The sequence below is a fragment of the Halichoerus grypus genome, chromosome 14 (assembly GCF_964656455.1).
Source record: "Halichoerus grypus chromosome 14, mHalGry1.hap1.1, whole genome shotgun sequence".
Lineage (NCBI taxonomy): Eukaryota > Metazoa > Chordata > Mammalia > Carnivora > Phocidae > Halichoerus > Halichoerus grypus.
In genome coordinates, this window is record NC_135725.1 from 84,448,235 (window position 1) to 84,463,687 (window position 15,453).

The 15,453-nt window shown below is 41.3% G+C and overlaps 1 protein-coding gene across 11 annotated transcripts in view; it reads right to left on the minus strand.

Moving 5' to 3' along the window:
• The window catches only part of MAPKAP1 (MAPK associated protein 1), a 281,556-nt gene that overhangs the window by 99,687 nt on the left and 166,416 nt on the right, over positions 1-15,453 (minus strand). For 10 of the 11 annotated variants that reach the window (XM_078061769.1, XM_078061768.1, XM_078061773.1 and 7 more), the window contains one exon: positions 7,510-7,617. The exons of the other annotated variant lie outside the window; for it this stretch is intronic. In XM_078061769.1, coding sequence (XP_077917895.1) covers positions 7,510-7,617 — 108 coding nt within the window. The remainder of the gene's footprint in view (positions 1-7,509; positions 7,618-15,453) is intronic. 11 annotated transcript variants of the gene reach the window in all.

A 15,453-nucleotide genomic window follows, 5' to 3' on the forward strand; every position in this document is an offset into this window, starting at 1 on the left:
TTTTCTTTTGCATTTATATGCAATATAATATATATATTGTGCTATATAATAAAAGAGGCTTAAAGCCTTGGTATTTAAGTCACATGATAGAAATTGGAGACATTAGTAATCTGTAGCTGAAGAATGCCTCCAGAAGCCAAATGGAACCACCAGGGAGTCTCCAGGGCTGGGACAGAGCACACACAGAAGGAGGGATCAGCCCACTATGAATAAGCACCGTGAAGAGGAACTAGAAATACATCGGGATTAGCAAAGAGTCATTCACTGCCTATGGTTGCTTCCTGCCTTCCTTTTTATTTAGTAGTATTGGGGGGTGGGAGGCCGCGGTGGTGGGGGGGAGCCCAAGTACATCCATGAAGAAACATATGGGTGTGGATGCTCATCAAAATCCCAAATTGGGGCGCCTGGGTGGCTCAGTTGGTTAAGCGACTGCCTTCGGCTCAGGTCATGATCCTGGAGTCCCTGGATCGAGTCCCGCATCGGGCTCCCTGCTCGGCAGGGAGCCTGCTTCACCCTCTGACCCTCCCCCCTCTCATGTGCTCTCTCTCTCTCATTCTCTCTGTCTTAAATAAATAAATAAAATCTTTAAAAAAAAAAAAAAAAATCCCAAATTGTATTTAAAAGCTATCACGTACTTGTCCCCTGGAGCCCTAGTGAGAAGCCTGCTGATGCCAGGGATTTGGGAGGCTCACTCTATCCAGGGTAATGAACCATACCTGGCCACAGGTACCCGGATGGTCCCTGCCCTGGGGAGGGGTGGGGGTGGTCACAGTCCAGAGTGAGGGGATGGGTCAATCCATCCAGTGGAATCAGTGATCAGACTGAGGTAAGTACTTCCTGAGTACAGGAAGCTGCCTCCTCCTCTGGTCTTCAAGGGGAATCTAAAGGAGCTGGAAGAGGCCTCCCACAGACTGAGACCCAGAGATACTCTCCCCTCCCACAGTCCACTTATCTAGGTGACTGTCCACCTTGAGCTGAGGCCTTCCTCAGGATAGCTTTAAATTAAGGAAACTGAAGATCTCAGTCATTGAAATAATGGAAGATCTCCTGGAAAAGGAAAGGAGGTCAAAGGAGGTTGACCTGACATCTAGAGAACAACCGAAGCCTCTTTGTATGGCAACTTCTACTTAGAAAATAAAATAATCAGGGGTGCCTGGGTGGCTCAGATGGTTAAGCGTCTGCCTTCGGCTCAGGTCATGATCCCAGGGTCCTGGGATCGAGCCCCACATCGGGCTCCTGGCTCAGTCAGCGAGGAGCCTGCTTCTCCCTCTCCCTCTGCCTCTCTCCCTGCTCATGCTCTTTCTCTGTATCTCTGTGTCTCAGATGAATAAATAAAATCTTAAAAAAAAAAAAAGGAAAATAAAATAATCAGATTCAATTGTTGCACTAGAATTACTGGACAGAAGATACAGTTTTCCAGCTTCCCACCCCCAATTATTATTCATGCAATCACGTGCAAATCACCCCTTAAAGCCTCAGTTTCTTCTATAAAATAAAGATGATGAGCACAGTGGCCTAAAAGGTCATTACAATGACAGAACTTGTATCTCATTTAATCCTCAAAGAACCCTTGTGAAATAGATTCAACCACCTCCATTTACAGAGGAAACTGAGGCTCAGAGAAATGACCTGATTGGCCTGACGTTAGAGGCTGCGGAGGCATAACTTTTAAAGCCCCGCGTGACAAGGACAGACTCTTGAGTGATCAGACAGTAAAGAGACAGTGTCTGACATTTTGCTGGTACTCCATGAAGCCAGTTTAATTTCAGGCCTGCTTTCCTGATGACGGAAAATTCTCGAGTTTCTTTCTTAAAGTTGTGCAAAGAATAAGTTGGTTCGTGCTGCATTTTTCTTCTAAGGACCTGGGTGGGCTACCTATATATGATCAGTGGGTAAGAGAAAAGGTCACTGGCAACATTTGGCACAAAAGGAAAGTGAGGCTCAGTTAGGTGCCAGGATTTATATAGATGCTTGGACAAGAATGGAAGTCTTCTACCGTTACATCCTCTCCATAATGTACTCCATGCCTCCTTCTGGTCTTATTCCAGCTTCTGGCAGGCAGTTGGCTGAAGGATATAGTAGATTATCAGACAAGAATCCAAACTGGAAAGCTCAAGGACTTTGGCTTGTCATTTTCTTATTTAGGCCAAGATCCAAGCACAAATGTTAACTCTCAGTCCCTAGGCAGAAACTCTTGTCATATCAGCTTCATTAGCAAGCTTCTCTCTCATAGTGTGTAAGACAATTGTCATCACAATTCTTAGGACTGAAAATTTAGTTTATTTTATCAACAATCTCAGGGTGGGCTTTGGAATCAGACAGCTGACCTAGAATTCTGGTTCTATCACTGGCTAGCTAACTTTGCACAAGTCACAACCTTTCTCCACAATTAGAAAGGTATCTTGTCAGGGTAGTTGTGAAAATTACATGAGAGCGTTTGCAAAATGTCTAGCACAATGTGTATTTACAATAGAAGGCCTAAATAAGTAATTTATGAAACATCTTTTGATGTGGTTGGTATAAAAAGTTATGACCATCCCTCCTTGGAAGAAAAACGGAAAGGCTTATATCAACCCTTGTGGCAGTATGCTCAATCAAATGGTTTTACTTATAAGGTATACATGTATACATCTCTTCTGGGACAACAAAGAGTGGAAAGTACCCTGCTTCTTTTTTTGTTTTGTTTTTTTTAAGATTTTATTTATTTATTTGATGGAGAGAGAGAGAGACAGCGAGAGAAGGAACACAAGCAGGGGGAGTGGGAGAGGGAGAAGCAGGCTTCCCGCTGAGCAGGGAGCCTGATGCGGGGCTCGATCCCAGAACCCTGGGATCATGACCTGAGCCGAAGGCAGACGCTTAACAACTGAGCCACCCAGGCACCCAAGTACCCTGCTTCTAAGTTCTCTGGTCTTATGACACAGACCTACAGACTTGCCTGCTCTCCACTCCTCTTCCTCCCTCCATTCTGTATCAGTTCCTCCCCCCATCACACATCTCCTTGAGGGCCCCGACAGGTCTACGATTCCAGACCTCCACATCTGTGCCCATCTGCTCTGTCAGCCACAGAATGCTGTTTTATCTATTAATTATAGTTAACATTTATTGAGTGTTTATTATGTGCCAGGCACCATTCTAAGAGCTTTATGATTATTAAAACTTACTGAATCCCGTCAACCTTATGAAGGCAGATAAACTACCCAAGAGAGGTTAAGTAAGTTGTCCAGGGTCACACAGCCAGTAAGTGACACGGCCAGAATGTGAACCGAGGTAATCTGGCTCAACAGCATAGTCTCTTAAACACTGCATAATAGATGCTCCTAATTTAGTTCACCACTAAAATGGCTTTATGGACAGCAAGCCTGTCCTGATCAAACATACCAATAGAAACAAACAAACAAAAAATTGTATTCTGAAATATTTTGTCTCAATCCAACTTCTTAATACGTAGCTGTGGGAGAATAGTATTTGTTTCATTGGAATTTCTACTTAAAATTAAACAAAATATTAAAAAACCTTCTCTAGAAAAGGAATAAACTGCTTTTATAATTTACTTCCATTTTACGAATATTAGTTATAATATTCCACTGATTCCAAACCACTGACTGCCTTGTGCCCTTTGTAAATGCTGGTAAGGGCTTCTTTTACGAATACAATGATTTTATTTTTTATTTATTTTTAAAGATTTTATTTATTTACTTGACAGAGAGAGACACAGCGAGAGAGGGAACACAAGCAGGGGGAGTGGGAGAGGGAGAAGCAGGCTTCCCGCTGAGCAGGGAGCCCAATGTGGTGCTCGATCCCAGGACCCTGGGATCATGATCTGAGCTGAAGGCAGACGCTTAATGACTGAGCCACCCAGGCGCCCCACGAATATAATGATTTTAACTCAGAGTGAGACAATGAAAGAAAATGACAGGGAGGGAGGGATTACCCACTTAAATCAGGCAAAAAAAACAAAAACAAAAACAGATAAGCAAGTTACAAAGGGGTGTGCTGTTATAATTCTCCCTTTGGTGTGCCATGGTGTAATACTATACATGGTTTTAGATCTCAAGTGTCATAAGGATTGTTAAACTAAGAGCTACTTATTTATTTATTTATTTTTAAGATTTATTTGACAAAGAGAGAAAGAGCATGAGAGAAAAAGCACGAGCAGGGGGGAGGGGCAGAGGGAGAGGGAGATACAGACTCCCTGATGAAGAGAGAGCCCGATGTGGGGCTCAATCCCAGGTCCCTGGATTGTGACCTGAGCCGAAGGCAGACACTTAACTGACTGAGTCACCCAGGTGCCCCAAGAGCTACTCTTTTATGTAATCTTTATCTGTGTGAACTTAACTTTATTGCTTGTTTACTTCTTAGAAAGTCATGCATGCTCATTATAGAAACTCTGGAAACTATAAGTAAAGTATAAAGAGGAAGGAAAATTAATTACCCAGAATCTTGCCAACCAGAGACAACCACTATTAATATTTTGTCATTTTCCTTCTACTCTTTTTGGTTTGTTTTTACATAGTAGATATTAGTCCATATGTGTTATTTTGTATCCTTGATATTTTTCCTCCTTAATATTACACCAAAAGTTATTTCTCCCATTGTGAAAACTCTCGGTAAACACAACTTATAAGAGCTGAATAACATTCTACATCTCCTGAGATGATTATCCTTTTAACCTGTTATGTTGGCAAATTATCTTGACTGTTTTGTTTTGTTTTTTTAAAGTAGGCGCCATGCCCAGTGCGTGGCTCGAACTCACAACTATGAGATCAAGACCTGAGTCGTGATCAAGAGTCGGGATGCTCAACCGACTGAGCTATCCAGGCACCCCTTGACTGGGTTTTCCTAATGTCACACTAACCTTGTACTCTTCTGAATAAATCCAACTTGGGACTGCTATATTATTCCCTTAATATAATACTGGATTCAGTTTAATATTTTGTTTAGGATATTTGTATCTATTTAAATTTTCTGTGTTGCATAGTCTTTATTACGGTTTGGTAACAAGACTAAGATAGTCTCTTAAAATGAATTGGAGAATGTCACTTCTTTTTCTATTCTTTGGAACAGCTGATGTAAGACTGGAGTTATTTCTTCCTTAGGTGTTTGGTACAACTAGCCAGTGAAATCATCTGGGCCTGATTTTTCTTTGTGGGAAGGTTTTTAATTGTGAACTCAATTTTCAAAATAGTTATGGGTATACTCAAGTTTTCTATTTCTTCTTGTGTCAATTTTGGTAAGTTGACTTTTTTTTTTTTTTAAGGAATTTGTCCTTTTCATCTACATTTTCATGATTTTTGGTATGGAGGTTTTCAAAATAATTTCATATTACCTGTTTAATAACTGCAGATCCTTGATAATAAAAGTATAACTCCTTTTTATTTTACTACCATTTGTTTCTGTTATTTCTCTTCCTTGTCTTTGATCTACTTCATCAGAGGTTTAGTAATTTATTAATGTTTTCCAAGAACTAATTTTTGTTTTTGATGTCCCTAAATCTTCTACTTCCTTAATTTATGCTCTTTCTATTGCTTCCTTCCTTTTATTCTCTTGATGTTTCTTTATTTGGTTTCTTTTCTAATTTTTTGAGCTGAATGCTTAGCTTATTACTTTTTGGGACTTTCTTCATTTGTAATATATGAATTTGAACGCTATGAAATTTCCTTTAAATACAGCAGCCCTCAAACTCAGATGATGTCAGGGTAAAATTGTTCCTAGGTATTGATCTTAGTTCTTTTGGTTCAATCTTCTCCCACATATAGGCCATTAATTATTTTCTATCCTGTGCTTTCTGATGACTTTAGGATGATGATTTGTGTATTTTAATCAGCTTTTTAAGTTACCTTCAGTGGGAGAATTTGTTCAAATTACTTGGTCTGCCTTTACCAAAAGGTGATGTGCTCTGCACAATTTTTCAATATAGGGATATACCTTAAGTTATCTAACTAGTCTTCTAGTGTTAGATAATATAAATATCTTACAACTATCATTATACATATATATTTATCGCATTTCAGATTTTTTTTCTCCTTAAGACAAATATTCAAAAGCAGAAATGCTGGGGAAAACATTTTTAGGTCTCCTGATACTTTTGCAGTTACATTAACTTGCACTAGTCACTGGTGTTTGAATAAGCCTATTTCTCCCCCACAATAAGGACTCTTTTTTAAATACCCAGCTTATTTGACAGGTGAAAAGTATTCCACTGTTGCTTTAAAATGTTTTTATCTTATATTGTTGATAGGGATAAACATTTTTTGTTTACTACTTATTTGAATTTTTATACCACTTGGGAATCCAATTGATTTTTATTTCCTTGTATATTTATATAAGATACTTATAACTGGCTGCTGACTGTGGGGATACCAACCTTCTGCCTTTGAGAATCTGTTGCTAAATGCAAAGATCATGTTTCACCATCCTGATGAAATTTGTGCATGCCTCTCCAGCAGAGGCTGTCAGGGCCCGTGGTCAGTGAATAGCAAGCTGGTCTTGCTTAGAGGGTCAGTGACTAAAAATTGCCATTCATTCACTCATTCAATCTATACCTACTAAGCTCCTTCAGTACTGGCTTGTAGTGGATGATGAGTGAATATTTGCTGAAATAATGAGGGACAACCTTTATGGGTCAAGGATACCCTCACAGACCTGACAACCTAGTGGGGGAGATAGACATGAAATGATCACTGAGAAAAATATATAATTATAAGCAGAAATATATCTAATGAAGAAAAAGTAGTATGCTCTATGACAGAATAGAATAGGGTATCCAAGTGAGGAAGGGATCAGGTTTAGGTGAGGGAGGTGGGGGGATCACAGGTGGCCTCTTTGAAGATGTGACATTTGAATTGAGACAAAAGATGAGAAACAGTTAACTGGAGTGGGGGAAAGTGTGTTCCTCGCAGAAGAAACAGCCTGTGTAAATGACCCAAAGCAGGAATGACAGCGGAGAGTTGGCTGCCATAATCTCAGTTTTCACGTCCTTGCCCCTTGAATCAGTGGGACTATAGAGGAGGGAGTGGTAAAGATTCACAACACGGAAACTGAAGAAGAAATGAACTGAAGTTTCAAAAAGGCTTACAGCATAGCTCTAGGAACCACTACACTGCCTCCTACTAAGGAGTATGCAAACAGAATTTTCTAAAACTAGAAGTCTGAACAGTGATACTGACAGGGCCAGTTGTTTTATATACAAAATAGTCTTTGCCTCAGAAAAGGCCTCATATTTATTTCTAAGCTGTTTCCAGGGCTGCTCCTAACTTAGGAAGATACAGCTTAACAGAAAAATATTAATCACACAGTGCTAAACAGGATGCAGACTTTTTACCAAAATGCGCAAAATCAATCATTTCACTTTGGGACACACTTTTGGCACAAAGGCTGAGATCTGCCTTGGAAAACAAAGTCATTTCAAATCTGCCTAGAGAAGCCAGACCAGTGAGTGTTCCCAAACACAGGACTCCTAAGCATGTTTGCAACGGACAAAGAGGGCATGGAGCGAGGAGGCCAACGTACTGTTCTCTCGGACCAAGCAGAACTCCCATGCGCTCTGGCTCTCCAAAGTGCTCTCCAGGTCCACGGCGACATTGGGCTCGCTCTGCTTCTCCAGGCGGTACTGAGGGCCTGGAAGATCAAAGGGGCAGGAGGAGGGGAGGAAGTCTGAAACAATGAATTTAACATTGAAAAAACACCACATACTGGCGAAAAGCTGATAAAGCATTAGGCAAACTGCTGAAGTCTGTCTGAGGGGGTCTAGCTATCCAAGATGGAAGAGTTTGGGGTTTTTTCCACAAGGTTTTACACACTTGTTTGTTCTATTATCAGCTCCGTTTTTGCTCAGCTCCCCCAAACAAGGTGAGAGGTAGATGGCTTTTGAGCTGGCCTGACCTGGAATCACAACATGGCTACACGGTTTCTCAGATATGAGCAAATAACCTACCCTCTCCAAGCCTCTGTTTCCTAATATGTAATGGGGGGATACTTACACCTTAAGGATTATTGTGAAGATTACAGATGATACAGGAAAAATACTTAGTAAGGCACCTGCCTCATAGAAGGCACTCCTATAGAAGTACTTATTAATAATCATTATATAATAATGAATAATCAATTACAAGCAGGAATAAAGTATGTTTAGAACTCTAATATGACGACAGCCCAAAATTTTTTAAAAATTTAAAACGCAGGTGAGGTAAAAAAAAAAATCTCTGATTTCTGGGTTATGGTAATAGACAGTAGCTGCTGATTCATGTTTTTGTTGAAACATTCATGAAAACACAAAGACACGGGTTCAATAATACTGAAAACCAGGAATACTAGCTAGCCTGTGTCACACGGGGTTCTGGCAGATCTTAATAAAACACTGGGGCATTTTATACATTTATTCATGTATTTCTTTGTCAAGCCAAATGACAATCTTGTTCTCAGATAACACCTAACAGGTCCAATGATCAGATTCAAAAGACTGCTCCTGTTGTTAATGGTTATTGAAAAGATTAGAGGCGTAAGAAACTGTCTTATTATTTTGACTATGAAAGGCGTGTTTGGTCAGACAGAGGGGAGGTGTAAGAGATCTGAGGAAAGCATCAGAGGCCTTCGGGGCTCCCAGGCGGAACACATATTTTTAGATATGTTCTTCAGCTGTTGTCAACTTGTTGTTATTCACATGCAGTACTACTCCTTCACTAGTTGGAGGCATTTCACTCACATCCTCCGTGTCATTCTCCTCCCGTATGTACTACGTTCATCGAGAGCACTGTCGTGTCATGTCAGTTTCATGGGATAGTCTATCTTTTCTCTAATTGGTATGCCATTAGCAAGTCTCAGAGTTCTTACACACATTGAGTCTTCTGTACACTACTTGTAGCTCTTAAACTTTTACTAAGTCAACAATGTTCAAAACACTTATCTGTTTACACAAATATGTACTCAGAAGCCTACACAATTCACATAAACTCTAATACACTATGTTCAGGTCATGAGGGTACTGTATTTCAACATTATATACAGTTACATTTTCATTTCAAAAATATTTAGCAAATAAAGGTCTCCGATGTCTGTCACCTATCACTGACATTTTCAATTACCAGGCGTGTTTGCTGCTGATTGCTGATCCCTCCACACTCACTGGGGGAAAGTAATCACAGAAAAATCGTGCCCAGCTGAACTTTCAGAAAACTGGTGAGTAGAGTCCTATGTACCCTCTCCTTTCCTTCCTTTCCCCTCCCAGCACCCACCTTTCATAGCTATGGGCCTCTTCAAGCCCATGAGGGGAAGGGAGTCACCGCTGAACCTAGAGAGCTGCTTTCTAAGACACTGGCCTGTTAAACTAGCTTGGACTGCCCACCCCCAGTACCTCCCAGCAACACCGTGTGCCACACACTGACATCCACCTCTATGAATTTACAGGGAAACTGGGTACAAAGTTTAGCTATAACAATGCACTTTTTTATGATGGCCAAAATTTGGGAACACCCTAAATATAACAACAGGGGACTGGTTAAACAAAATATTGTGAAAAACCATAAAGATATTAAAAGTGATGCTGCAAAAATACTTAATTTTATAAAACACGTTTACAGTATGCTACTTTATGAAAAATCAGCAAATTATAACACAATACGTGTAAGAAGATTGTAATTGTGACAAAATATGTGTAAAGTCACAGGGGAAAAAAAGACCGCAAGGTTATTTCCAATATGTGAATAGTGCTTATACTGGATGGTGGGATAATGAGCGTTTTTATTTTTCCTTAGTGTTTTTCTGTACTTTTCACATTTCCTATAATAAATAAAGGCTACTTTTATAATTTAAAATACATCATATATACTTACAAGTCCCTGATTTCTATTACTATGCCATTTTTCTGAGGATACCATAATTATCTCACATTGTAGCTTCTGTAATGGGTCTTTCACATGTGATCATTTAATCAAAACCAGACATTTACCTGTTTATGTAGATCGCTATTTGCATCTTAAGTAACCCTACAACCTAGGCTTGCTTAGTCTGACTCTGAGCACAGTGTACAGGGGGCTGGGCTTCTCAAGCTGTCTGCCTACCTGACAGCTGGACTGTAAATAAGCCACCACTTTCCTGATCGCTGGGAGCCAAGGCCTGGCTGCATCGGGGTGTATATCGGGCTGGTCTCCTTTGCACTCTTTCCTTCCAGTCTCTGTGGCTGCCTAGGAAACACGATGAGGGAAACCAGGGGAGGCAGGGAGTATGAGGAAGGGTTCCTTGTCCTTAAACATGATGAGCCCCTGCACCACTCTCAAAGCCATAACTGCCATCATTCAACATTCACTCTCTTGTTTCTTGGGTCTTGCAGATATTTCTATTAAAATAGTTTGTTTCATGAAAGTAGCTTTAGGATTTTCTCCTTGAAGCCTAATATGATGATGACTCTCACTCACTGAATGGCCATTATATGCCAAGCATTCTACATGTTACCCTAGTGTATGCTCACAACAACTCTAAGAGGCAGATATTATCATTCCCATTTCACAGATTGGGACCCTAAAGGTTGGCAGGGTGAAGTAACTTGGCAAGATCACAAAGGTAGGAAGTAGGACAGGGGAAATAAAACCCAAGGGTTTTAGGCTCTAAAGCCTCTGTGTTTTAAACCTTTCTTCCTCTAGCAAATATAAATTACTGGCCAATTATAAAGGGGCCATAGTTTATACCATAAGTATAGATTTTTGTAGATTTGTAGTTTCATTTGGATTCTGAATCACTTAACTTGTGGTTTCTATAAATTCAAAATGAAAATGATCTGAAATAATTTATTTTAATGAAATCCATACATACTAAATATCCTGTCCAATGGCTGTATCCTGGGTCCTTATGAAGACAGATCACCTTATTTTTCCATCCATCCAGGAAGACCCTCTCCCTCTTATCTTTCCTTAAGAATATTCTTATGTGTGCCCAGTTTTGTCATTAATTGAAATTTTCAGTGTCATTTTCTGCCCTGGGTACTCCCCCTGCTCTTCCATAAAAGCTAAAGACCAATTTGGAAACCCATTTCTGAGCTTAGCAAAGGACTGATGGGTCTTAACTTTGGGGAAGATAGGGTGGCTAAGCTGGACTTGAGATCAAAACCCAAATGGAAAACTGCCTCTTACAAATATCAACTTCACTCCTAATTCTTGCCCAGTGGATAAAATAGCTCACACAGAAAGACTGTTGCACACATTTGTCCCTGAAAAAGTCAGATGGATAACTTCAGGCCACATCATGTAATGAGAGGCAGGGTATGTATGAGAAGCAATATAACCTGGTGGTTAAGGGCATGGACTTGGGGCCAGATTGCCTCGCTCTAGTCCTGGATGATCAACTTAGCTGTATGATTTTGGGGCAACTCAATCTCTTTCAGTTTCTTCATCTGTAAAATGGGGATAATAATACCTCATAGGCCTATCTGAGGATTTGATGAGTTAATAGCTGCAAAGCAGTTAGAACAGTATCTGATACACTAATAGTGTTACCTAAGTGTCAGCTATCCACCACAGCCTCGTCAGGGACTATAACAATACTGAGAGATCCTAACATGGTAGGGCCTACTACTGTGTGCCAGGTACTGTGCTAGGCCTTTTATTCAGATCATCTGATTTGTCACCCTAGCATGTAAAGAATATGAATTCCATTTCATGCAGGAAGAAACTGGGACTTACAAAGGCTAAATAACGGGTTCAAGGTTCCGTAGGAAGTGGTGGAATGAGGATTCATAGCCAGGCTGCCCCAGCCTGCACTCTGTAATATGTACAAATCATACCACCTCCCTCATAGCAAGTTCTTAATATAACGTCTGGTGATGATAATCAAGATTATGACAACCCAGACCTACTAGATCTATCAACCTATAGTTTCTATCAAATGCTTAATTTTCAGGCAGCTAACATGGGAGAAAAGAAATAGCAGCCAAAATCACTTTAAAAAGACAAGCTGTGAGGTCAGTTTCTATTAATATATTTTTGCCAAGGAAATGATTATATAAAAGATAAAAGTCTCCTTCACACTGAACAGAACATAGTTCTCAAGGCAACATCCACCTTTAGAAAGAGGTTTTAAAATGTCACAGCTGCGCATGAAGCCACATGCCCCCTACTTCGCAGTGGATGTGGACACAAAAGGAAGATTCTGGGAAGCAGTTACTGGGCAGCGACAGGAAAACCTGTCTGGGCATTCCAATGATGTATTTATTGCAGTAATACCATGTCACCGGATGGTCTAGGAACAAAATGGTGCTCTGGGCACTTTGGGAGTGATCCAAGTTATAATACCCAGGCAGGATTTTTATAGGATTTTGTAAACCCGAGGCAAACATCGCAGCACATAAGTTTCAAAGAAAATCTGAAGTATCTGCTGGATAGTGGATACATACATGGTCAGTCCAGCTTCCTCTATCCCTTCAATCCTTGACTGAAACATCAAAGGTTTTAGCACACAGTTCCTTAACAGCTTAGAGCCAGCTGAGAGTTGAAATCCAGTGGGAAGCAAATGCAGAAGCCCAAAGAGAGAGACCATTGCCTCAATCACTCTGCATCTTCCTCTCAGGAAAAAGCTGCACTTTCTCGGAGCAACTGGTTTGCTCTTTTGTATCTTTAGATAGTTTAACATAAATCTTGTAAACTAACTGATAGTTTCCCTTTCTCCTTTGCCTGTGAGGAAGCTCAGCACTAAACATGTGATCCAACTGGGCTGACTGGGCACACATTTCTGTGACAATTAATCCTCTGGATCTTTATTTTCCTTTTCCTTTCATGTTGTCTTTCAGTTCATGTATTTTTATCCTATTATAAGGATGTATATATTCCAAATGCTCTTTGGATTGAAGTGAGATATAAATGAATTAAGCTATCACTGTTATTGCTGAGCACCGGAACAAGTTTGAGGACCACCTGTCTGAAGAAAAATGATGAAGTCAAAGGTTGAATACTTCCGTGGACGTGCCTTCATGTCAATCGTTTTCCATTCACCAGCTTCAAGAGCTGCTTTAATCTGAAAGAGCTTCTTGTAGCCAGAAAAAGATGCAGTATGAGCCAGTAATAGGAAAGGCTGGATTCCGAGCAGAAAACTCCAGGTGTTTGCACCCTTTCAGGGAGTGACAGGGCCAGACATGCATTCTGGGGAAGTTACTTAGCCTCTGCGTATTTTCTCATCTGTAAAATGAGGATAACAGAACCTCCCTCAGAAGGCTGCCGTTAAGATGAAATGAGACAATCCTTGACTCCTTCAGCACAGAGCTCAGTGACGGCACCTACTATTGCCAGTACGGGCTGGGACAGAGCCGGCTGAGATGAGGTGCAGGCAGACCCCTAAGGCAAGAGTCCCAACGGGCTCAGAGCCCCATTAGGGGAAGACACGCGATGGCAGGGAACGCTGGCTTCAACACAGCTGTCACATCCTTTCTCGTGTGTGTCCAAGGTAGGGGTGCAGGGCGGGGGAGGGGGCATATCTATTTAAACAAGCTTGCTTTTAAGTTATAAGATTAGAGACTTGTTCAGCAGCCAGGATCCCTAAGGTTCCCTAGGCTCAGGCTCAACAAATACAGTGTGAGAATGATGAGTAAGGGTCATGCAGCCAAGCGGGGTAGCACCAATATCAAAGGACAGGCAATGTTCCAACGCCACCCAGACATCCACACAACAAACGTATCCTGAGCATCAACAATGACCCAGCCACTGTGATGAATAATCAGTGATTCCTGCCCTCAAGTGAGCTGGGGGAGGCGGCAGGACACACAGGAGGAGATGTCATCCAAAGGGCCCAAGTCAGTGCTCCTGTTCGGTAGGGCTAGATACGGTGCCGCGGAAGCACAGAAGAGGCAAACAATGAACTTCCTCTACCCCCAGGTGGAAACATCTGAGCACAGGCTTGAAGGAGGACTCAGAGCCAGTGAAGCAGGGGAAATACTGCATTTCTACAGAGGGAATACGATGTCCAAAAGCAAGGAGGTACTAAAGAGCCCACACGGACCAAGAGAAATTCAGTGCGGAAAAGGTCTCAGTTCTGTTGGGGTGCGAGGGGAAGTGGGTTGGGGTGCTTGGTCCAGACTGTTGGTCAAGTCTGTGAGTAACAGATGCTAACAGAGCAGGGAAGTGACTTAATCAGCCTGACACTGTGGTAAGATTCTTCTGGTGGCACTGTGGACAATGGGCTGGAGGAGACTGGTGGCAGGGAGGCCCATTCAAGGCAAACCGTGCCAAGCCTTGCCTGCTCTCTGGCAGGGGCTGGCGGAATCCTGATCCTCACTGAGCCAGAGCCACCACTGACACGCTGACGCTGTCAGTATCAGAGCTCAGACCCAACATCAGCTCTTCTGAAATGTCTGCATTCAGCGTCAGTGCCATCGCTTATAACTCTTCCTCTAGGGGAGACTATAATCATTTTCTGCTTGATCTTAATGTAAGCACTGAATTATATTCAAGTGATAGCCACTGTAGCTTATACTCCCGCTGAGGCTCAGATTGGATAATTTGGAATTTAAATAATAAAAAAGGAACAAGCTGACATGACAATAAGGTCACACTTTAGCCTCTTCTGAGCCAATACACAATTTGCTCTCAGTGAAACAGCCGAATATAATCAAATTAAATACAATTCCTATTACAAAAGAAGACCAAGGCTGTTCCAATAAACCAATTCTCCTGCCTAGTTAAACTGCAAAACCTTCAGGAAAGGTTTTGAAAGCATGACCCATCAGTTCTAATTTTTAAAAACTTATCCTTTCAGTCAAGACTAGAAAAAGGCCCATTCCAACTTTTATCTTTACTACAAAGTGCTGTTATCTTGGCCTGATGTCAGGAGCTCTATCTCTCTTTCTGCTGACAAGCAGAGACGAGAAAGATAAGATTGGAAACGAATCTCACTTCTCTGAGTAAATAAATAATCAATACTCATCTAAATGTAAATGAGAAGGGAGCCCCCTCTGATAACAGCACTCTTATCAGAGAGCCAATTTTCTTCAGACATTTGGCCTCAACCAAATCACCATCATTCAGCCCCAGCCTAATGGCAAAAAATCGTAACTAAATTGAACCGATCACCAGAGATCAACTAAGTTCGGCCCTGGCCACTTCAGGTTCAAATGTTTGGGAATGCAATTTTGCCCCCATTAACTTTCAATAGCAATGAAGAACAGACTGGTCAAGGGGCTAGTCTGTGCAATAAACAAACCCCAGAACGGGGGTGGCTGGAGGATGAGGAGGAGTGGGCTTAAGTGTTTAAACAAGGCCAGAAATGTGGCCAACCCCAAAACCGTGCAGGGAAGGCTCCTGCCTTCCTGGTGGGGAGATGGTATTCTTTACTATCATCACAGGCTTGGCTGAAATTGAGAAGACATTTAATTTGCCTGATGATGATGGTTAAAGTTTATTAAAACAGATGTAAATAAAGAAAAAAAAGAGATATTAAAAAGCTACAGTAGCTAAAAATAACCTAACGTTCAAATGATCA